Here is a 25,762-nt window from a genome sequence, read left to right on the forward strand (position 1 = left end):
GGCCATTTTGTCTAGTCGAACGCACTCAGCGGTGTTTGGTCGTCGAACGCATGGAACTAATTTCAGCTACCTTTTCCACGAACATCGCTGAAACTTCTACCTTCCGTGCGTTCGGCTAGAATTATACGAACAGATCGCTATTTCGGGAGCATAAACTCACGAACAGGACGCATTCATTGACAGTAGGCACGAACTGAACCGTTCGGTCAAATGGTACTTTATGCGAAGGGAAAAATAGACAGACCGCACAGCCTGAATCTGTGGAACTGCTTTGGGCAAGAAAATGTACGTGCGGTCGGTCACATCAGACTTTCAGCTAACTCCCAAACCACTGGTCCAATTCAGCTGAATTTTGGATATGTTTTTTTACCTGATTATGCTGGTTAATAATATGCAACTTTAAAATGTTATGTATAGTTTTAAAGTTACAAAAAGTATGTAAAAAGTATATTGAGCTGATATAACAATTAACTCAATTATTTCCTAAGCAGAGGGGAGGATTGTACAGTGATGAATGGGTGTGTTTTAACTGTAAACCTGTAAATGATTGGCTGTTGTGTTTATGTCTTCAGTATCCAACAAGGTCTACGTGGGTGGTAACCTTGTTGGAAAATGTGCATAAAAGAAACTGCTTGTGTGGTCATTAAAACAGTTCTGCTTAACCCTTCAAAACATAGCCTCATCTCGTTATTTAAAGGGAACCTGCTCTAGCTTAATCACTAACTCTTTTAAGAGCTCTGCTTCTCTCTCTACATCGATCCAGCGGATGGGATATCGTGACTACGCTGCAGCACAGCCTCTCGCTGGGAAAAAGGACGTCTCCAACGGCAGACACCCCTCTACAACCTGGGTGGCCGTTACACAGGGTTTATGCACTTCTAGCAGCTGTCTTCCAGCACACATCACACATTTCATATACAGCCAGCATACAATAATTACCTATAAAAGGGTCTGCCATGTCTATAATAATGTACGCTCTTTTTAAAGAACATACAATTATATCTTTACTTTGTGCTAGCAAATATATAGATTGGGAGAAAAACCTACTTAAAGGAGCACTATAGGGTCAGGAACACAAACATGTATTCCTGACCCTATAGTGTTAAAACCACTATCAAGCCCCACTGGCCCCCTTTGCCTCCCTAAAGATAGTAAAATCTTACTTGTATTCAAGTCTGAAGCTGCTGCCCCTGCCTGTGAACTTCATCTGACTTCTGATATCATCAGAAGTGGTGGCCTGATCCAGTCAGAATGCTTCCCCATAGGATTGGCTGAGACTGACAAAGAGGCAGATCAGGGACAGGTCCAGCACAATTCAGACACAGCCCTGGCCAATCAGCATCTCCTCATAGTGATGAATTGAATCAATGAATACTGAATGTTACTGAATGTTTGGATGCATTTTAGGCAGCCATGACCCAGGAAGGATCTCTAACAGACATCTGAGGAGTGGCCAGTGAAGTTATCACTAGGCTGTAATTTAAACACTGCATTTTCTCTGAAAAGACAGTGCTTACAGCAAAAAGCCTGACGGGAATGATTCTACTCACCAGAACAAATTCAATAAGCTGTAGTTGTTCTGGTGACTATAGTGTCCCTTTAACCCCTTAAGGACCAAACTTCTGGAATAAAAGGGAATCATGACATGTCAGACATGTCATGTGTCCTTAAGGGGTTAAAATAGTTTTTTCTCCTATTTATGTCAGTCAATTCTTCAGCATAGCCTCTGACGTGCTACAGACAGTCTTTCTGCTCTCCATACATGGTAACACATCGTACGTTAACTCCCTAATACACCCGGCTAGTGCTGGCTAGTAAGTATGGGAACATATAGAGTGACATCACTCCATTCAGATGCCAGCATACTGGCAATACTATCACAGAAAAGGTTTGACCATCCCGGGAAGCATCCCCAATCAGGACAAATGGAAGAAGTGACCAGGTGAAGCGCAGGTGGAGTGAAGGATGAATTAGAGATGAGTTTTACAGAAGAGTAACATCTACAAAGATGAGGACATGACGATGCCGAATTGGAGATAAGGCAAGTATATCTTGTTTAATTAAATACATCATGCATCTCTGTGACATAGTGGTAGTAATTCAGATGGCCACTAGAAGTGCTTCCTGTGTCAGTGCTGCACATTCGGCGTCTCCACCTTATGCATGGAGACCCTGCACTTCTTTTATAGAGATGCACTGATTCAGTTGCATCTCTATGAGTAGAGGTTGATTGGCGCAGCACAGCATTTGCCGCACATACACCATTGCCTCCCAATGCTCTCCTATGGAAATGCAATGGATTGGCTGATATCATCAAAATTGATGATCTCAGCCACTGCGGTGGAGCCATGTTGATTGAGTCAGCCACGGCAAGACCTTGATGGTGTGGGGAAAGGTCAGTAAATGTACCTTTTCCTGCACAGACAGGGGGCCGGTGACCTAAAAAGTCACTTCAGCACTACAGTATCACACATGTTTCTTATCAGTATCAGGAATTCACTAAAATACAGCTAGTGACAATATGCCATAAACAAACAAACAAACCGAAAGATTGCTCTCTCTTAGGACTCACAGCTCTCTCTCAGGACTCACTTATGCTGAGTCTGAGCCCCAACAAACTGTTTGTGTTCAAAAAGTAGCTACCCAGATGTTTTGGAACTACATCTTCCATGATGCTTTGCTATTCTAAAGACTGGCAAAGCATCATGGAATATGGAGTTCTACAAAATCTAGCAAAGTACCTCATGGGCACCAGCTTTAAATATTCTTCCTGGCTTTTGCAGCATATAACAATGTAGACAAGAGTATTATTCTGCTCTATGCATTCCATTACATAGTAATAATTTCTGTTTATAACGCTACATAATATATATTTGACACAATACAAAATATGTCTATAATTGTTTAACTGGAGTGCCCCAGTTTTGTGAAAATGATCCATTAAATATAAGAATCCTGTGCTTTGTCTCAGCCAGCCAGTCACAGAGAATATAAGAATTTAATTGTTCTTCCCTTTGCGAAACATTCAGGAATTGCATGGCTCCTGTCATTGTTGCCTACTTTGTGTGGCTAAGAACTGGAAAGTCATTATATTGGGCCCTTCAGGGAAAGACGTTCTCCATCCACAGTTATAATAACATTCATCAGATCTGACACATTTCAAACTGCCCTCACTGTGACATCTGTGTCAACTACGAGAAACCTCTCTTCCTGCCTGATGTGATCAAGCCGAAAATAAAACACTGTCAGTGCTTTTAATAAAAGTCTTATGAAAAATGTCATAACATTTTAACTTTAGTGGCAACAGAAGTAAGAGAACACTGTGAAAAGATTGATTTACAGAAACACAAGCACCCACGTCATAACTTTATGTCTGTCTGTCTATCTATCATCTATCCTGTCTAAATTTCATGTTCACACAATTTTTATGTATTGCCGCCTTCAATGAATCACACATAAATAAAGAATAAAGGCCATTTCTAAGTTCCATGACAGGTTTGTATAATTGTAAAGGTGATGGTACATGGACCATGAACCTACGCTCGGCTTTGGTAGTGGCTTAGCACTGTAACAATTTGTGAAATCATGGGTCAGAGTAGTAAATTAATGGACCACTGTCTTCCTTGCAGACAACAGAGACAATAGAGACGGTCAGTTTCCAAACACTTGGGGAAAAGAATATCCAGGCACACCTAAAGGCAGTCCTTATCTAAAACAATAAAGTGGAGACAACGTTGTGGCTTCTCTTTGAGCCTTTATCAAGTCTCCCAACACTGTCTGACCCAGGGTGTATGTATATGGCTTCATGATCCTGTGATATACTAAATGTAGGAACATTTTTTATTATTTTTAAATATATATATATATTTTTAAAAATATATATTTTCTTTCAAAACTTGATAAAATTATTATTAATTATAAAATAGATTTGAACTGACAGTTGTCCTTTAAAGGAGCACTCCACACACATATTCAGCCAGTCACATTTGTTGTTGATTTCAATAGAATTTGGCACTTTCATACTTGGTCCCAAAATATCTCCCAATCAGAAAGACAGGAGAGTTTCTTTCTCTTCCATTAGCTTCAGGAATGTTTTGTTGTTGTTGTTGTTGTTGTTTTTTTAGATAGAGGAGGGGCAGAAAATCTGAATAAAGTAAAGATTATAAAAGGCACTTCAAAAGCTAATTTTTACACTATTTGGGGAAAAAGCATTTAGTAACAATAGGGTTGCTGTTGGGGGCGGGGGAGGGATATGCATTTTCTTTTACCTATATAGTTCTTTTAAATATACATTTTGACTTGTATTTGTGGTTTAAATGTTTTGGTTTTGTTTAGTTTTTTGTTTTTTTTTCATTTAAAATTGGTCTGCCTGAAAGGGGAAGCACAGTATGCCCTTTGACAGTGTGCAGTATGCAAACAAATTATGCACAGAATTGTCATTAGGAAGCCCAGAAAGTCACATGTGCCGGGGATTTAACTAGCACTCAGCACACAAATGCAGATTTCTCTGTATGTGCAGCGTTTCCAGCGGAAACCACCACTGAAGTGGTCATGGTGATTAGAGTAACCCTTTAAGTGTAACTATTTAAGTGGGAACAAGACTATGATGCCCAAAATACAAAAATATTCAAACCTAACTTTCTGATGGTTTTGTTTATCTTCAAGTAGCTGTCAGTCCATCAGTACATCATCAATTGATCTTGTCCTGGGATTGTGACCTGATAGCACTTATATCTAATGCATTAAATTTCCAGGAAGTAACAGCAATAACATGTATTTGATATATTTGCATAGTCGCAAGTCTGTTGGTAAGTATGAACACAGATGTGCACGGATACAGGTACTCATAGACACAGTGAAAAATGTAGGCACAGACAAATACACACAGTGAAATACTGACACATAAACATTGATATACACACACTGATAAACTGACACACAAATTAATAAACATAACACATATCTGAAAATGAATAAACATAACACATATTTACAAATTAATAAACATAACACATATTTTTAACCACCTTCTGGTGTGCCCTGCAGCAACTGTCTTGGAGTCCGAGCCATTTCTTTGAACTCATTTATGCTTGGATGGGATAACAAAACTAGGGACAGCTGGCAACAATGTATGTCTTTATGTGCAAGAATAAACTCTTAAACCTGCTCATAAAATACTTATATCGGAAAAGCTACATAAATATATTTATACAGATTATAAGTATTAATTGCAATTTTGTGGTTGATCCATTTATCATATAACATTTATATGGCAAAAATATTACATAACTGTTTATTCAAACATCTATTCATAATTACCAATTAATTAAGCAAAAGCTTAAATAAAAATTACCATCAATGTTAAAAAAACGTAGACATCCTTGAAAAAGAATAGAAACTGTGCAAGCAAAGTCATATTCTGGCCATCTATGGTACAACATGTGCTAATCTAGAATGAGGTATATCCTGACATGCTGTCTGATCTGCAAATCATCTTCCCTCAATGGCTATTCTGTGTATTATATTAAGGTTCCTAAAGCAGACACTTCATTAATACTGAGCGTGAAAGCAGCAGAACCTATCCATAGGTCATTCAAAGTTCATGAAACTGGAGATATCTATAAATTAAAGGGACACTATAGTCACCTTTATCAGAGAAAAGGCAGTGTGCACATTGCTGGCTAGCTACGCCTATAGTGGTAGTAATTCAGATGGCCACTAGAAGTGCTTCCTGTGTCAGTGCTGCACATTCAGCGTCTCCACCTTCTGCATGGAGACGCTGAACGTCTTTTATAGAGATGCATTGATTCAGTTGCATCTCTATGAGTAGAGGCTGATTGGCGCAGCACAGCATTTGCCGCACATGCACCGTTGCCTCCCAATGCTCTCCTATGGAAATGCAATGGATTATCATCAAAATTGATGATCTCAGCCACTGAGGTGGAGCCATGCAGAGTCAGCCATGGCAAGACCTTGATGGTGTGGGGAAAAGTCAGTAAATGTACCTTTTCCTTGCACAGACAGGAGGCCGGTGACCTAAAAAGTCACTTCAGCACTACAGTATCACAAATGTTTTTTATCAGTATCGGGAATTCACTAAAGCTCTCTGTTTTATACTAACTAAAATACAGCTAGTGACAATATGCCATAAATATAGTCTGAGCCCCAACAAACAAACAAACTGAAAGATTGCTCTCTCTCAGGACTCACAGCTAGCAAGTAGTGCAGCGCAAAAGCCTTCTGTTGGACATAAAAATAGAAATATCCAGATATTGGCTACAGAAAAAGACTCCATCTTGGACCCAAGTGCTAACTCAGCTTAAATACCAACACGATATGGAAAGGGGAATATCTTTTCAATATGATAGCCATTTAAAATTTGAAGAGAAATGGTCACCCTGGCTAGATAATCTCTGTTATGAATATGCTTATATATAAAGATCACTTTAGTTCTTCCCTACGGTACTGTATTCAGGAAAGTTATGAAGTAACCTAATTATTATAGTTTAGGCCCGCCTAATCCTTTTAAATTGTGATATTTGTGTTTTTTGTGTGTGATGTTTACTCAACAGTTCATATATCCTTCCATTGTAAATCAAAGTCTGTCTAATTCTGAACTGTTTTTGTCTGTGATGTTACATATGTAAAATGTGCAAAAATAATAATAATAATAAAAAAAGCCTTATGTTGAGTCTGAGCCCAAACAAACACTGAAAGATTGATCTCAGGACTCACAGCTAGCAAGTCTTGCAGCTCAAAAGCCTTATCCTGAGGTTGACGGTACCTGCCCACGGGACCCTTTTGAGCCTGGCCTCACCTTTGCACCTCATGTCCAGTCTGTTGCTAAAACCTGTTGATTCCAACGTAAAAACATTACCCACATATGCCCCTTTCTTACGCTCTAGTAATCTCTTGCATCGATTACTGTAATTCTCTCCTAATTGGTCTCATACGATCCTTCCACTGGCTTCCTGTCCCCTACAGGTGTCAATTTACAATACTAACCCTTACCTATAAAGATCTAACCAACTCTAGCCCATCTTACATTTCTTCACTGATTCATAGGTATGCCCCCTCTCGATCTCTCCACTCTACTGGTGACCTTCTCCTGTTTGCTGCTCGCACCCTTACTGCAAATTCACATCTGCAAGACTTCTCACGGGCGGCTCCTTTCCTTTGGAACAGCCTGCCTACCCCTGTCAGACTCTCCCCTGTTCTTCAATCCCTTAAGTAGTCCCTCAAAACCCATCTTTTGAGGAATGCTTATGGCCTCCAAGCGTAACTTCTATCTCTCAAACATTCCTCTCGTTCTCTCCTATAGGGCCACACTCTACTCTCACCGCCATGTCTGCTACTTTCCCACCATGTCTATTTGCTGTCTCTCTCAATACCCTTCCTATTGTGTTTTTATACCCCACCTTCCTATTGTGCTTTTATACCCCACCTTGTTTGAGCAGGGTCCTACTACCTATTGTTTCTGTCACATTTTGTTATTGTCTCATTTGGTAAATTCCCCTTTTATTGTAAAGAGCTGCGGAATAAGCTGGCGCTATATAAATACCAATAATAATAAGAATAATAACTGTTACAATGGTGTTGGCAAGTGACTAAAATCTGTTATGAATGTGAGGAACTATTTCAAAAGAACAATTGTAGGGTAACAGAACAATGAACTTACAAACAAAAGAAACAATCAAACTGACCATTTTTGGATTGTTCCCTAAAATTACTGCTCACAAAAACCCACCCTAATCCCAGCAGCCTTTCTTCAAATAGATAGCCCATTTATGGACAATATAGCTGAAACCTAGGGATAACATTTATGTTTGTGTTTGTTTTTTTATAATTTATGTGTAGAAAGTATTATTATTAAGTAATTTATAGATTTCAAAATACTTGACAGCAATGTATAGTTGCTATTTATTTCTATAGTAACAAGTCCTATAAATGTAAATCGATTTCACTGAGATTCAATAAGTACATTTGTTTGCAGAAGGATATAACTGCAGGGGAGAAGATTAGATTCATGTTACTAATGTACAACACTGTGTAGCATTCAATTTGTTTACTCTACAATCAAATGCTCACTGAAGCTAAATAACTAGAATTAAAAACACCTCCAACCTATCAATAAAGGATCGCCGGAAACAATTACACTTTCTCATGTTAGAATAACGATGTCATGGACTAAATAATTTACATCTTTCTTGATGTTTTATATATAAACTTATCTAATTATGTTACTTGTCCTATTGGTTTTTTTTATGATTATATTGTTTGATTATAAACATTTGGATGGATAATTTTGCCTCTTTTTATTCCAATTTTTGTTTTCTGTTTTTTCCTTTCTTTCTTTCTTTTTTTTTTTACAAAAAAATGTTTGTTAAATGTATTAATATTTAGAAAAATGTTCAATAACAAATATTTGAATAAACAGTTTAATTACAGAACTACACTAGTGAGACCAGGGTTTGGCAATATCTATTAGACAAGACAATTGAGGTTAAAATACATGAAAACGATTACACTTCCTTTAGCTTCATTTAGCTACAGGGAACATGTGCATAATTTTATAGTACCCTCTAGCAATAGACAAATCTAGAGTCTGGCAGCCTGTTTGCAGCTTGCAAAAAATAGCTGTCAAGGGCACAACTCATACCAATATGCATAAACAAATGAATCACATATCACAAATGTGGCTCTTTTAATACTTTGGCACTAGAGTTTGTCCATAGCTGTAGAAAATGTTATGGGTATTATATGTCAAATCTTTCAGTGGATCATCCTGATATAGGGTTTGTTTCTAATATTTTCTGTCTTCTTATAAAACTGCTGCTTAATGGACACCCATAGAACTGGTCAGCAGAAGTTGTCAAAAAGTCTCTTTAGAGACTCGAGGATTCTAACAATCTCCCAAGCTACCTCATTCATATAATGGGGACCCTTTACCAAAGGGAGTATTTCTTACTCCGCATTGTTGGGAATGCAAAGAGAATTACATATTTAAGGTCAAACTGGTTGTTGGGGCTTCCATTCATGACCTGAGTATATAGCCAACCTGAAAGCACAGTTTTTCTAGTTCAGCTATTTTGGACTTAAATTTGAAATTCACTTTTAATTCCCAGCAATTCTAACATTAGTAAAAAACCGAACCAAAAAACAAAAACTGTAAGAGTGATGTAAACCTGCAAACTACAATATTTCTCTGCAGTCAACCAAGGTCACCAGTAGCTCCACCAGTAATACCAGACATATTGATAGTAGGCTGTTCATCTTTGAGAAGCTTGTGTTCATTACCCTCCACATTGAAGTAAAACCTAACACAATGACCATCAGGTGGTACTTCCATACTGCCCCACAATTTGTGGGTGTTTTAATGGACCCTAAACATTCATAACTTAACAGTATGGAACAACCTACTGTAACATATCTTACTGGCCTCTCACCAATGTCATCAGGAAGTCATATACACCATGCTACTCAACAGCCACTAGTACTACAAAGCACTTGGGGGGGAAATATCTCAAATTTAAGGTCAAAGCAACTAAACGGGAATTTCTGTTGACTTTGATAATTGTTTCCGGTTCAGCTATTTTGGTAATAAATTTGAAATTCACTTTGAATTCCCATCAATTCTTACTATATAAAATAACCCTGAATGAGTGACATTAACCTGCAGTATTTCTCTGGAGCCAGCCAAGCTCATTAATGACTCCAGCCAGATCTCCAATCAAATTTGAAAACATATTACTAATTGGCTGTCCATCTAGCGGCAGCTGCTGTCTTGAAATTGTCTTCCTTCTCTTAAGTAGCTTTCACATTGAAGTAAAACCTAGTACAAATACCTCTGCTGAAACTCCTGCTCTACCCCACAGTTTGTGTGTGTTTTAAGAGACCCAATAGACCCTAATCGTGCATAACTAACAGTAACAACATACTGCCACATATCACACTGACCTCTCACCCATGTCTACAAGAAGGGTTATACGCCATTTTACTCATCGGCCACTAGAACTACAAACCGCTTAAATGGTAAAGCCAGGGGGATCTGTAATGAAAAATGTTACTGCAGTTTTAAAATTGAAAATATATAATTATCGATTGCAATTCTAACGACAATTTTAAGTTATAAAAACCCATGTGTCTCGGGGGGCGTGGCCTGACACGGAGCGAGCTGGACGCGATTCTTTAGAGCTCCGCTCCGTCTTCACCGAAAATAGCTCACATTAGCCAGCAAGACCGACTGCAATACCCACCAACCTACCATCTGAACAGCCCGGGAGAGATGGAGAAACGGCCGGGGAAAAAAACGCTGAAGCTGCCCCAACGCACCGGTAGCTGCCTTTTGGGACCAATTAACCACTAAAATTAGGGCCTTGCCCCACGGAATGATTGTACTGGGGGGGGGGACCTCAATGCCGCACCGTCCCCAGCTTCTGACAGGAGCTCCCAGGGGGGTCAACCGAGATCACAGGGTAGAGGGGGCCAGGACAAACTACTTCATGACTTCATCAGACACACGGCTCTCGTGGACGTCTGGAGGGCCCAACACCCCAGTGAGAGAGATTTCACCTTTTACTCTGCTCCCCACGGGACCTACTCGAGGATTGACTGCTTCCTTCTAAATAACACTGGAATGGCAAGAGCGGTAAAGTCTGAGATAGGGTCAATCACGTGGTCTGACCATGCAGACGTATGTCTCACATTGGGAAACCTAACAACGGCAACCCCATGGACTTGGAGGCTGAGCCCGGGTCTACTACAAGACAAGAATACCCAAGAAGAAATCCGGAAGGAGATCAACACATACTTCCAAGAAAATGACACGGAAGGTATGGCCCCTGCTATTGTATGGGCGGCCCACAAGGCGGTAATCCGGGGCACGTGCATCAGACTAGCAACAAGGAAAAAAGCAAGAAAAGTGAAGACCCTGAAACAGCTCCTTGAGACTCTGCGACAGACTGAACATAAACATAAGTCGGCACCCACACCATCACTCTATGAACAACTGAAAGAGGTCAGGAGATCCATATCGGAACAACTCCTGGATGATACAGCTAGGGCAATGGCGTGGACAAAGAGGACATACTACGAGAAGTCCAATAAAATGGACACAATGCTCGCCAGAACCCTGCACCCCAGACAAAACCGGACACCCATCGCAGCGATCAAACAACCTGACGGCACAACTAAGACATCGCCAATAGATATCAACAGGATTTTCACGGACTACTATAAACAACTATATAACCACTCTCTTGGGACCACGAGCGCACAAGCCGAATCGCTCGAAAACATGCAAGCCTTCCTAGGCGGCTTGGAGTTACCGAAATTACCCACAGCAGCATCGGCACAACTAAACGAACCCATCATGACAGAAGACATTGATAAGGCTATCATGGGACTGAAGGGCAATAAGGCTCCAGGACCGGATGGCTTTGATGGGTCGTACTATAAAACATTCCGAGAAGAATTATCACCAAGACTGGAAAAACTCTTTAACCATTTCATGGACGGAGGAACTGCGGAAGGTGAAATGGCTATGGCCAACATAATCCTCCTACAAAAACCAGGCAGGAACCCCACCCAACCAACTAACTACAGACCCATCTCCCTGATTAACCAAGACATTAAGATCTTAGCAAAAATACTGGCGGATCGACTCAACCCTCATCTAAAGACACTGATACACCCAGATCAAGTGGGGTTCATAACTGACCGACAGCTTTTCGAAAACACCAGAAGAAACATCGACCTCATATGGAGACAAAACCAAGTTAGAGAGCCAACCCTGGTTGTATCTATAGACGCGGAAAAAGCTTAGGGTCGCATGGCCCTACCTCTTCGGCCTCTTGGAACATCTGCGTTTCCCAGACAGATACATAGCCTCAATTAAGGCGATGTACACCCAAGCCTCTGCCCAAGTTAAAACACCTGGGGGGGCGGAGCCAAGCGATCAAGCAGCCCAGACGTGCTCAAAGCGAGCTCCCACGTCTGGGGCCGAAAAACGGGGTACTACACCCAGCCACAAGCACCCACAAGCTGCAGACCGCAATAACGGTTACCGGGAGGAGCTGCCGATTCGAAGGGTACCTCTCTCGAACCCCGGTACACTCGTCCGGACACGCCGAGGTTTGCGGCCTACCTGATACTCAGCCACGGAGAGACGGCCGCTCTCCGGGCGACGCACCGCAGACTGGGACCCCAGTGACATCATCATCCCCCCCCCCAGGACCGGCGGGGGTCATCCCGGTCCGCAAATAAGCAGCTTCACTCACCCTGCTAACGGGAGCTGCGGACCGAGTGAGACCGCAAAATAACCTACACTTAAAATGGCGGACGCACCCTCTCCACGAGGCAAGCAAAACGGGTGTGCAGCGGTGGACCTCATGATACAGCACCTCAATGAGTTCTTTGCCAAGCTATGGCAGAAATTGGAGGTATGTACACACGCAGCGGAGGGGTGTGCAGTCCCTGACCAAGCACTTCAGCCACACACGCTCAGCACATCCAGGCAGCGAGCTAGCGAGATCCCTCACCCACAGCAGCCCCCACACAGGCAGAAGCGCAGACTTCACAAACCCAGTTTTGCCGCAGAACAACCCCCAAGTGGCAGTGACACTTGCCGCAAGCCGCGGAGTCCACCTACCACGCTCCCAGCCCAGTTAGCGGAGAGAGCCCCAATATGGCGACGGATCAAGCAGCGCTCCTCATTCACAGCGACTACGAAGAAACCACCAAGAAGTACCTACACAAAGTCACAAATGAAACCTGTACCAAATAAAGAGAGCCCGTGGGCTACCACAGAACCGACTGGAGCAGTCAGCAGTGTCCCAGCCAGGCTCAAAGTCCTACCTCAAGGCCCACAGCTTCACCCACAACAACAGGGGCGAGGTACTAACACACTACGACGGACCGCCCGACGACTCACTCACTTACCAGAAGACTCCATCATAGGCCGTCTACAACGCCTTCCCAGGCCGAAGACCACATGGAGTCAGACTCCAAGACACCGACCACTCCGCCGGAGGCTTGCTCGCCGCTGGCGGCGGCAGAACATCCGAGCCCCACATAGCGCCCGACGAAGGGACGACCCGGTCTCTCTGAGCAACCGAGTCAGTGGACCACAGGTGAAGGCCTTCATAATGACCTGGGGCCGGCCGACGGCTGACGCCAACTCGCACCATGCCGTACCCCGGTAGCTCGTACTGAACGACGGTGCCGACCTCCCCACCCTGCCCAGCAGTGGTATTGGCTGAACAGGCCCCACTAACTGGCTGCCCCACCACCACCACTTTATCCCCCCATGGACTCTCCTTGCTGGACTCACTTATGCATATGCCTCCCAGGTTGCCTACTCGTATGACTTTATGTTATTATTTTACCTTAAGCTCTGATACTACTGCAAAGTCTGACGATAAAGCAACAAATGTTAAAGCGACAAATGTTAATGCGACAAATGTTTAAGCGACAAATATTAAAACGACACATATTAAAGCGACACATATTAAAGCGACACATTAAAGCGACGCAGGTTACAGCGGCACTTGTTAAAGCGACAAATGTTAAAGCGACAAATGTTAAAGCGACAAATGTTAGAGCGACAAATGTTAGAGCGACAAATGTTAGAGCGACTAATGTTAGAGCGACAAATGTTAGAGCGACTAATGTTAGAGCGACTAATGTCAAAGCGACTAATGTTAAAGCGACAAATGTTAAAGCGACAATTTCAACACACATATTACACTTCAGCTACTGAACCTAAACGACTGAAATGCTCACTATTACTGACTAGCCAGGACCCAGCCTGATTCTACTAAAATTAATTAGTACTGATTCTACTAATAAACACCTGGTGCAAGCCCCGAACCCTTTAAACTGGGAAACGGGACACGTCAAGGATGCCCCCTATCCCCACTCCTGTTCGTGCTCACTCTGGAACCATTGCTACAAGCATTACGGCTACACCCGCACATCAAGGGGATAAAGGTGGGAGGTAGTGAGTTTCTCGTCTCAGCGTATGCTGATGAGGTCCTACTGACCCTCACAGACCAGACGGAATCCATGAGTGCATTACAAGAAACTCTCGCCCGATTTGGGGTCTTCTCCGGCTACAAAGCCAATTTAGACAAATCCAGCGCTCTCCCGCTGGGGATCCCAGCGGGGGACGTGGCGGCATTGGGGGACACCTACCATATACCAATAGCTAAAGATCATCTCAAATATCTGGGGGTACTACTACCGAGTGACCAGGATAAGCTTTATATCCTCAACTACGCCCCACTTATACGAACCCTGATTCGAGACATAGATGAGTGGCAGGATAAACCCATATCCTGGATAGGCCGCCTGCATACCATTAAGATGAATGTCCTCCCCCGCATATTGTTCCTTTTTCAGGCACTACCGGTAAAGATCCTAAAATCAGATCTTGCCCACTTACAAAGGGCTATAGGGAACTTCATCTGGCAAAATCGTCGCCATAGTATATCCAGGAATATCCTGTACAGACATAAACAGAGAGGTGGGATGGGCCTGCCACACTTATACTATTACTACCTAGCAGCCCAACTAGCACAGGTGGCAATGTGGCACGCGCCTCTGGAGGAGAGACGGTGGGTGGACCTAGAATCCCTGATGACTGGCCTAGATCTTCCACAATATCACATGTGGCTCCCAGAACAGGACAGGCCTATCCTAAGAGCCACGTGCCCAGCAATTTTAAACTCCCTGAGAATTTGGGACCAGACGGCGATAAAATACAAATTGTTCAAAATGTACAAAATACATCGTCCCCATCACCACTCACTCCCATCCTGAGGAACAGGGGTTTTCCGCCAGGAATATCGGCAAGGGATTATAAGAACATAGAGAGGGTGGGCATACAAAGAATTTGTCATATGTACAACGGAGACCAATTGGTACCCTTTGCACAATTACAACAACTAGCACACCTCACCCACACAGACTTCTTTAGGTACATCCAAATTAGGGATTACGTACAACAACCAAAAATACAACAGGCAGCCCGAGGTACCCCCTCTTTCTTTGAGAAGATGTGTCTTAAAGAAATTGCACAACGAGGACTCATCACTATTATATATGCACACCTCTGCTCAGAAACACGAGAATGGGGAACCTTAACATACACAGATGCATGGGAACGAGATTTGGGGGAGGTGCTGGAGGGAGTGGAATGGAGGGAAATATGGGAGGCCAACACCTCGCTATCCATGTGTGTCACCCACCAGGAACAGGCGTATAAAACTATGTTTCGGTGGTATACCACACCTGCTAAATTGCACTCTATGAGACAAACACCCACCAACACTTGTTGGAGGGGTTGTGGAATAAAGGGTACTTATATCCACATGTGGTGGGAATGCCACTCCTAGCACACTCCTATTGGTTAAAAATACGCCACCTAATAGAAAGGATATTCCACAGAGCGCCGGCCCTGAACCCATGGACGTACTTACTGAACCGACCTGTAGATGGGTGGACACAGCGGGAACAAAAACTGATCCATAAGATCACTCTAGCAGCAAGGAAGGCAATGGCACAGGTCTGGCTACAAACGACACTACCACCCATACAAAGGGTTATATCCAACCTAAAAGAAACACACCTCATGGACAACTTAACCGCCCGATTGAAGGGAACATTACCTAGTTTCGACAAATAATGGGACCCATGGCACAGTAGTGACGTAGTATGACAAACCCACCCACCCTGACCCAATTGCGTAAAGGGGGGGAACGACTCAGGACAGAACACAAGTAGTACCCCAGTTACGTTCTGGACATACCACCGCAGACATAGATAATGTATATGGATGCGTTGCACTGCTGCAGGACTCAATCCCCTCCCACCCCCCCCTCTCCCCCCCCCCCTGATTTCCCTGCATTCTTCCTCTACTCAATCTTCTCTTCTGCCCTTTACTCGTATACTTAACTTCCTACTCTTCTTACTTCTATCTCTATATACTCATGGTGATAACATAAATTGTAATATGCTAAGCAAAAGTAGGGTATCAACCTACCTAGACACTGTACACTATATTAAGCCCACGTTCGAGGTCGACAAATGTGACACATTTATTGATTTCCATTGTTTATTATACATATTAATGATAAAGCGTTTACAAGTTATGTATGATATTATTCATTTATTGTTTATTTAAAAAAAAAAACCTTGACGCGGAGACAAGAGGACTTACAGCTACACAGCTTAATGTTTATATTATGGAAAAGCACATGTTGGTCAGAACCGGGATTACTTGGGCTTCTGCGTAAGCCAAGATGCAACTGTGTGTATTCATGTTGGACGAAAGCCATATTGCAACTGTGTTTTATTCATGTCGGTGAAAGCCGTAATGCAACTGTGTTCACCTAAGCTCTGTCAAGTGAAAAATAAAGAAATAAAAAAAAACAAAAAAAAACATGTGTCTCAAACATCTGAAATCTATTCTAAAAATGAAATGACTAAAGTATTGAAATATATGTATCTATTTATCTACATTTTTACTTGTCTTTACATTTTCAGAATGAAGGTGGCTTTGGACAAGAGGGAGTACAGGATAAAACAAACAAGCAAGATAACGAGACCTATGAAATGCCACCTGAGGTAATTATGCTTTTTGTTTTCTCTCCTAAGAGTGTCTAGGAAAACCATATATTTTATTACATCTTCAAATTAAAGGAACACTATAGGGTCAGGAGCACAAACATGTATTCCTGACCCTATAGTACTGGTCCCCTTGCACCCCTAAATATAGTAAAATCTTACATTTGTTCAAGTCTGCAGCTCATCTGCTCCTCATCTGCCTGCTTAGCTGACATCATCAGAAGTGATGTTCTGAGCCAATCACAATGCTTTCACATTGGATAAGCTGAGACTGTCAAAGAGGCAGATCAGGGACAGAGCCAGCACAAGCCAAACACAGCCCTGGTCAATCAGCATCTCCTCATAGAGATGTATTGAATCAATGGGTTAAAATCCTTTCAGCCACTTACCATAATCCAGCGCCGGGCTACCTCGGCGCTGGTGACCTCTCCTCCCCCACCGACTTCAGCTCCCGAGTGGAGCCGAATGCGCATGTGCGGCCAGAGACTCGCACACATTGAAACCTGCCCATAGGAAAGCATTACTCAATGCTTTCCTATGGGGATCTTTTTTTTATTCTGGAGGTCTGTGAGGACGTCCAGCGTCAAATAAGTGCGATTTACTCTGTGTAAATCGCGGAAGTGCCTCTAGTGGTTGTCAGGGAGACAGCCACTAGAGGCTGGATTAACCCTTCAGTGTTTATCCAAAACTGCTATGTTTTCAGCTGCAGGGTTAAAACTAGGGGGCCTGGCACCCAGAACACTTCATTAGGCTGAAGTGGACTGGGTGCCTATAGTGGTCCTTTAATTGCTAGGAATTTATTAAAACTAAACCAATGGATGTTATCAGAGCGAGGAAGCCCATACATCTTACAATTTTGTTGTGTGTGTTTACTGTGAATATGGAAAAATAATTACATTTAACATTTTCAACTTTCAAGATTTTACTTTTCAAGTTTTATCCACTTGAAGTAAAAAAAAAAAAAATCTATAATAAAGGCAAAAATAAAATCTATAATGAATTTTGCCTGAAGACCTAATCCCTTGATAAAATTATGTTATTTGACATGTTAAAGAAAATATGCAAAACAAATAAGCTTACTGTTTAAAAAAAACACGTAATAAAAAGATTAATTTGAAGTTTCCGGTATTGCTACTAAGCATTAGGGGTTTACAGCTTCTTCAATATAGTTCCATCAGACCAATAAGTGACTCAGTCAATTCTGATGCACCCATAGCAGGGCAGGGATTTATGAATACACTGGTTTCTGAGAGTTGTATCGACATAAGTAAAAAAAAAAAAAAAAAAACTGTAGGAAAACACTCAAATACATAAGAAAAAAAATAGGGTTTACCAAAGACAAGATAGTTGGGTCTGCAGAAATAAATTAATCAAAGCAAGCATAACTAAGATTCTCAAATCCAGGGAGACATGGCATGCTTTAAATCTACACAATTTGTTATTAGTAATATTTCCAAAATAATATAAATCAACAAAGTTCAGCGTATATTTAAGCAATAAAATTATATAGTCACAATAGGGATAACATTTTGATGGTATTTTAGGATCTCAAAATAGCAAGTTATTTGTATAAGTATATACTGCATGATCTTAGTTTCTTCTATTTACTATGAAATTTACTATGAGAGTATTTGTTGCTGGGAACAAAGCAGACAATATGCTTCTTGATTGCAACCTACTAAATGATGTCTTTGTGTTTGATGCTTGTAGGAGGAATATCAAGATTATGACCCAGAAGCATGAACATTCCACTCAAGTGAAATCATCAAAGAAGATTTTGCTTGCCATAAAATGTTCTGTTCCAATGTAAAACAATGATCAAATTCTATTATGTTGGTTTTGTTTTAACTTTATTTTTGTTCTGAACTGTACATGGACGTCTTCCATCAGCAATGATAAGAGCTTCATTAATCTCCAAATTTATGGATCTGTCACGCCACCTAATTGCGATGGACAATAGACCATTGGGCTACTTTGTTTGGCTATGAATGTTGTGGTTTCAGTTTAAAAAACTAACAAAATACACCTAAGTGTCTACTGATAGTCTACTTTATATTTGTAGTATTGATTGTTTTTTCTGTGATATTGGTATGGTTTTCTATTTTGCTAAACTTTTGTATGTTTCCTAAGTTATTAACTGTTTCATGTTACATATTGTGAGACTTGTTTCTATCTTTACAGTATTTTCTGACAGTAAGCATGAACTATGCACCAAACTATTTTACAATTATGTCATGTGTTTTAATGATTTATTGTTTAAAATGTGTAAAATGTTTCAATATTAAATAAATATGATAGATTCAAAAAAGCTTAATATATATGTTCATGAAAGAAAAACACATTTTTCCTTGATATAAAAAATGTTCTGTGCCAAATGTATTTGGAAAACTGGAGTGGATTTTAAAAGGAACAAAATAAAATAATGTAAGTTTTTTTGTGTTGCATATCTTACAGCATTTTTAACAATAAAAAATATGTAATTTATATAGCACTTTTTTCATGAATGGACTCAAAAGAGCCTCACACATTTTATTTGATTAAGAAGTTAATAATTAGAGTCTTTAAAGAATTGTGTGAACAGGCACTAACTGTAGTTGTTTTCTATAATGTCATAATAAAAAAAAAAAAGCAGTAGTCTAGATGACGGTTCTCCATTGCACCAGAATGTTATTTTAGTTTTTATTGTATGTATTACTCTAAATATCAATTAATGGGAATTCCCTGAAGAAGTCTGAGTGACAAAACACGTAGGGCTTGGCCAGATCACTTATCCAGATCAATTATCTAGAAGATTGGTTGATGTTATCTATAATAATCTTTTTATTTAAGTTAAGTGCAATAAAATAATATATCTTTTTTTTTTTACATGGAATAGAGAACATTCTGCACCATCTTTTGTATACTTCATTTTTAATGTGACTTCAAGAATTGCGCAAATCAGTCCTACTGAGATTCTGGTACATAATGGCTATGTTTTAAACACCCACTCTTAACAATCACAGTATTTTACAAGTATTCAAATAGATTATATAACTGCTACTACAGTTAACATACCTAATTTATTTTTATTGATGACAATCTTCATGTAGAATGTTGGGGAATGTAAGGTGTACCATACAATAGTGGAGACACACTTCTCTGGTCTGGCGGCACCTATATCGTGCCGTACTTAGAGAAGTAACAATTCCATATTGCATGACCCAGATATCGCGATGACTGTGTAATCTAAATGAAGCTCCTATTTCCCAACTACCGAGATGCCCGAGGTCTCCAAAATTACAATATGGGACTTCCATAAAGCATTAGTACATGGCCACCTTATTGCCATAGCAGTGAGACGAAAGTGTGAGCATGAACAATTAGAAAGGACACTGACGACCAGGTATTCTGAAAAAGCAAATTAACACAATATAATGTATGGTTTATGAGGTGGGTGGTCTCCTACAGCCATACCGAGATTTTCTCATTATTTGAGGAAATCCCACTATGAAGCGACCATTATGGGCCCTCATCCACCTCTAAAGGAAAGGCTCTATTAATAACTCATTAAAAGACACCCTACAGGATGAGGTTAAGGTAGTTTTTTAGCAAATAAAAAACACAAAAGCACTGGGAGCTGATGGCTTCTCTTAATACAAGAGATTCAAGGATATCCTCCTGCCATATCACACCACTCTTTATAATAGATTCTTACATGGCCTGGAAGTACCCTCTACAGCTCTATTAGAGGCTATTGTCATGCTTCCTAAGGAAGGGAAGAATCATACACTGTGCCAAAATCACTGTCCTATTTCCCTCATCAATATTGATGCAGAATTTTTGATAAAATCATGGCTATACACTAGTCTACTGTGCTGCATATGTACCCGGTGGACTTTATCCCGAAAAGGGAGGAGCTGAACAATATCTGGAGGACAGTGGATTTGATTTAAGCAGTCATTGTTTTTGGGACTTAATCCTTGTCTGTCTATAGACAATTACATTGCTTTTTACTGGGTAAACTTGTGGTACCTATGGAAGACCCTGAAATGATTTCGATTTTAGAGAGCCTTTCTGAGAGGGATTCAAGCTCTGTATTCTGGCAAGGGTTGATATTATTGTCTACCCGAAAGAAAAATAGGCAGGGGTGTCCCCTGTCACCCTTATTGTTTTTTCCGGCTATTGAGTCGCTAGCTTGAAGAGTCCAAGTTTGTGCTAATATTGAAGGTGTATCAGTGGGAGCAGCGGAATACAAACTGTACTTATTTCGATATGACATTCTGCTTTTGCTGTCCTCCCTAATAGTATCTTTGCCCAGCTTCTGTAGGGTCTTGACAGAATTCAGAGTGTCCTCAGGCTTTACAATCCATTACTCTAAATACAAAGCCTTAAGCTTTACCCTTGTACCTGGATACCTCTAAATCTATGTCCACATTCAGTCCCTTTGGTTCTAACATTTGGAGTTTGTGAATCCAAAAGGTTTCACTTGGGCACATTTTTTTTACCCTATTACTACCACGCCAATACGATGTCACCCTTTCACTACCTATACATTTAGGACTTACAATGAACTGGGACGAATGTGTCATAAGGTCTTTGTTTATATGGTTTAGATGTTCTAAAACCCTGACCTTTAGGATTCTAGTATGTTCAGATTCAGCACCATCTAAGTAAGAGGGAAACGGATAAGGGTATTTTTAACTTAACTGAAAGTGGAATTATCCAATGAAGAAATTAATTATTTAAAGGCATGAAATTTGCCCCAAATAAGATGGCCAACGATTTTGATGTTTATATTGATCTTAAAAAATATATTAGATCTATGACCATCAAGAGGCACTTCCTCTTGCATCCTTCTTCTCCAAGGGCTGACACTACAGATTACACTATACAACTTAACCAACGATTCAAGCCCAAATCACATTTTTTCCCGATTCAAAGTAGGGGTCCCTACTTGGAAATCTTTAAGCATATAGAATTCCAGGCTATGACCAGAAGAACTAAAAAAAATACAATGCATTTATAACCTTACAAAAAAAGAGGAACTATGTCTTAAGACAACAGATTATTATTTACAGACGTTATTCAATATTTTAAGTGACAAAAATCCTATGTCACACTTAAAAAGGATCAGACAGCACAAACCAAGACTAAAAATATCATATCACAACCCAATTTTGATTTTTTATAAAAAACAAACAAAAAAAAGATTTTTCCTATTATTTATTTTCGTCCCAAAACCCATAAACGGCTTTTCAATCCTCCAAGCCGCCCAATAATCAGTGGGGTAGACTCATTAACCGCCAACTTATCAACTTTTGCAAATGCGTATCTTCCAAAATATGCACAAGGAGCTCCATCGTATATAAGAGACACTTATATACTTTTTACAGGAAATTATAAACATTGAGTGGGATCCTGATTACAGTTGGGCGACATTAGACGTGACCTCATTATATACGATTATAATTCACGATCTGGGCTTGGAGGCCATTAATCATTTTATAACCCTAGACCCGGACCTAACATCAGGTTTAAGGGAGTTCATTTTAATTTCAGTCAAATTTATTTTGGAGCACAATTATTTTGTTTTTAATGGGGAATTTTATTTGCAAATCATGGGTACCTCATGTTATGCAAACACCTACATGAGGAGATGGGAGGAGTTATTTGTGTGGTGTTGCCAGGACAACCTGGTGCTCTGGCGGAGATACATTGATAATGTTATGATTATTTGGAGAGGGTTTTCTATTTTTTTTCAGGATTTTGTTAATTTTCGAAATAATAACCAATAAAATCGTAAATGTATCCCTGTGTGGAATAAGGATTAGATCAATTTTCTTGCTATGACTCTTTTCTGTGAAAATGGGCAAATAAAAACCAAATGCTTTTTTAAGTCGACGGATGGCAATGGATATGTCCATCGGAATAGTTGTCACCATCAACCGTGGCTTAAAGATATCGCTAAAGAACAATTCACGCGCCTAAGGCGCAATTGTTCCAATTTGCAGGATTTTAAGAATCAATCTTATAAAAAATAAACTCTTAGAAAATGGATATAAGAGGAATGCCTTACAGAGAGAAATACATTCAAATCTGCATTTGTGACCCAGTATAATTTGGATCATGGAAAAATAAGAAATAGCATACAAAAACATTGGTCCATATTATTGCAGGATCTAGTCCTGGGAACACATCTACCGGATTACCCTACACTCATAATTTTTTTTTTTTTTTTTTTTATATGTAATCTTAAAAATATGTTAGCCAGTTACACAATAAAAACTGATGTTGGGAACATCATGGGGCACTCTGGTACTTTTAGAGGATGCAACTCTTGTAAAGCTTGTTCCACCATGTCGCTGGATAGGACAAACCAATTTCCTAGCTTTATAACAGGAAATATTTTCAAGATTAAGTCCAAGGTTTGTCAGGGTATTTATATCGGCAGACATATTGTGCTATGATAGAAATTAAAATGTATATTGTCAGAGTCACTCTGAACAGAGCAGACTCCATTTTGTTATTTTCAAGTAAACAAAAGACACAAGATTTCTATCCCTTCTGTAAAACAAACCACTTTGCCAGAAGCTAAGGAATGCTTAGTATATACAAACCAAATTGATAAGAAATGAGAACGGGGGATGGACAGACTGTCTAAATGCTTATGGAATATAATTAATTCTAAACCCAGACATTTATGACAGAGAAGATTAAATAATTTAATTTTACTTTCGATATTGTATAACGTCCCATTGGAAGTTTAGGGGTCATATTTAGTTATAACTGTCATAATACAAATTATAGCAGAATTTGCAAGACACATAGTCTGAAGAAAGCCCAAAGAAACTCTTTGAACTGACAGAAAACTTAAGTTATAGACAACCATAAAGATAAGGTAAATGACGTCAAAATAGCCACCAGGAAAAGTTAACTCTTTCCTGGATAGGAAAGATTAGTGGGACGAGACTGCCCTCTATAGACCAAATACTTAAATTGCTATCTGAAAGGTATCCACACCTCCAGTTTTCTATTGGTCTATCACCTAGTGAATTTTCCCTTTAAAAAGTTAAGACAAAGGGAAGAGAGAGGTATGCAAAGGAAGCAAAGTAGGAAGGAGAAGGGGTTTCAGATTCGGCTATGCAGAGAAATCCATAACAGATATCCACTCCAGGGCACTCAGAATTTCTTACACACCATCACACATCCATTCATTTCCTGAGACTACCTACTCATCAGATGAGAATGTCTACTCAACTGGTAATTATACTGGTTTCATTTAATTAATCTAAATTAATTAAAATTTTCTAATAGCATGATATATGACTGGATAAATCACGATCAGATTTCGATATTTAGAAATCTTAGTTACTAAAGAATATATAATTAAGCATTCTATTCTGCAGATGGAAAGGAATAATTATATATATTAATGTGATATATCACATGTTAGCTTATCGTGATATTTATCCAGGTGTATTGATTTGCTCTAAAATAAGATAAAATATCTGTTTAGGCAAGTTAAGATTCTGCTTATAGAACATGGTAGATTACTCTTATTGGATGGTTCCAGGAAATGACTAATGAGCTGGTTTAGATGTTATTTTATTTAAAATTACATGAGAATAGGTCTTAATTACCTAGGAGGTCTAGCCATCATTGAAAGGGTTATTCTAACTGTCAGCTAAAGTTTTATGGCCTTAAACTGCAAGTTCTGTGTGTGTAAGTTTCCCTTTCGTTTCTCTGTGAAGCCCATCATAAATCATTGTATGACAATTGGCTGTGTTAACCAGTAAAATGTATTGCCATTTGTATTGCATACTCATGTTATACTAAATATTCATTGATTATTATCACGCATGTTACATATTATTATTATTTAATTTGTCACAATAAATTGTATATATTTTTATAACAAATTGTGATTTTATTTATATGGAATACATTTCACTTACACAATAACAATCTTTGGGATCTGAGAATTGAAATAGTGGGCAAATCTCAACTGTTTACTATTATCATCCCATAAATATCCCCACAGGTTGGATGCCACACAGACTTTGTAGTTTATTTGCTGCAGTGCCCTTGTGGTAAACAGTACATCGGACGTACTAAAAGAATCCTTAAGGTCAAGGTTTTAGAACATCTAAACAATATAAAGAAAGGCCTTATAACACATTTGGTCATTGTAAGTCCTGTCCCTATTTCTCATTTTAAAAATTTAAATGTATAGGTATTGAAAGGGTGACACCATATTGGAATGGTGGTAATAGGGTAAAAAAAAACTTGTCCAACGTGAACGTGAAACCTATTGGATTCACAAACTCCAAATGTTAGAACCAAAGGGACTGATTGTGGACTTTGATTTAGCTTGTTTTTTTATGATTTGGACCATCTCTCCAATTTTACATCTTCTCCATCTTCACTTCAGGTTGATGTATCTTTTTTTCTGTGTATTTTTTTCTGTGTACTCTCTTCCTCTGTACATACATATGCTCCATATATCCTCTCTCTGTATTAGGGATACCAATTATTGGTTTATGATAGGCTATACAGTTATATATTATAGAAGTGGGTATGTATGGTAACATCACATTATATTAATTTATTTCAATTATTATTTAGAATACAATAAATACATTTAAATATTAGGTATTTATGGTTTAATGTACTTACTCACCTTAATATATCCATTGTTACTCTTAATAATCAATTTTATGATTAAAACTGTTGTAGCAAAAGAAAAATATAAATATAAATATGTTTCTTTTTACCCTTGAAGTAGGGATATCAAATGTAATCAGTTGTTATTTTAGGACAGCTTATGCAGTCATGTATTATAAAAATATGTATGTGTGGTTACACTATATTATATTAATTCATTTCAATTATTGTTTAGAACATAACAATAAATAATTGACACTTCTCAGTGAACCACCAATGAACTCAGGGATTAGCCTTATTTAAAGGGGCTCTGGGGTGGAAATTGTTAGGCTGTTATATTTGTATAACCACTTGTTACCTAGTTTGATTTTATGGTCTCTGAGAAAGTTCGAAGTGTGGGACAAAACGTGTAAGACCAGAACTACTGCTGTTTTAATAGCATTATCAATTTTATTTGATTTATAATAAAAAGCCATTATTTTATACAGCCATC

The 25,762-nt window shown here is 39.5% G+C and overlaps 1 protein-coding gene across 1 annotated transcript in view; it reads left to right on the forward strand.

Annotated features, from left to right (window-relative positions):
- Positions 1-19,059, forward strand: part of SNCA (synuclein alpha) — a 107,633-nt gene extending 88,574 nt beyond the window's left edge. The window contains exons 5-6 of the mRNA XM_063460112.1: positions 16,546-16,626; positions 18,337-19,059. Of these exons, the coding sequence (XP_063316182.1) occupies positions 16,546-16,626; positions 18,337-18,369 (114 nt within the window). The 3' untranslated portion in view covers positions 18,370-19,059. The remainder of the gene's footprint in view (positions 1-16,545; positions 16,627-18,336) is intronic.
- The last annotated feature ends 6,703 nt before the right edge of the window (positions 19,060-25,762 follow it).

This window comes from Pelobates fuscus, chromosome 6 (assembly GCF_036172605.1).
Source record: "Pelobates fuscus isolate aPelFus1 chromosome 6, aPelFus1.pri, whole genome shotgun sequence".
Classification (NCBI taxonomy): Eukaryota; Metazoa; Chordata; class Amphibia; order Anura; family Pelobatidae; genus Pelobates; species Pelobates fuscus.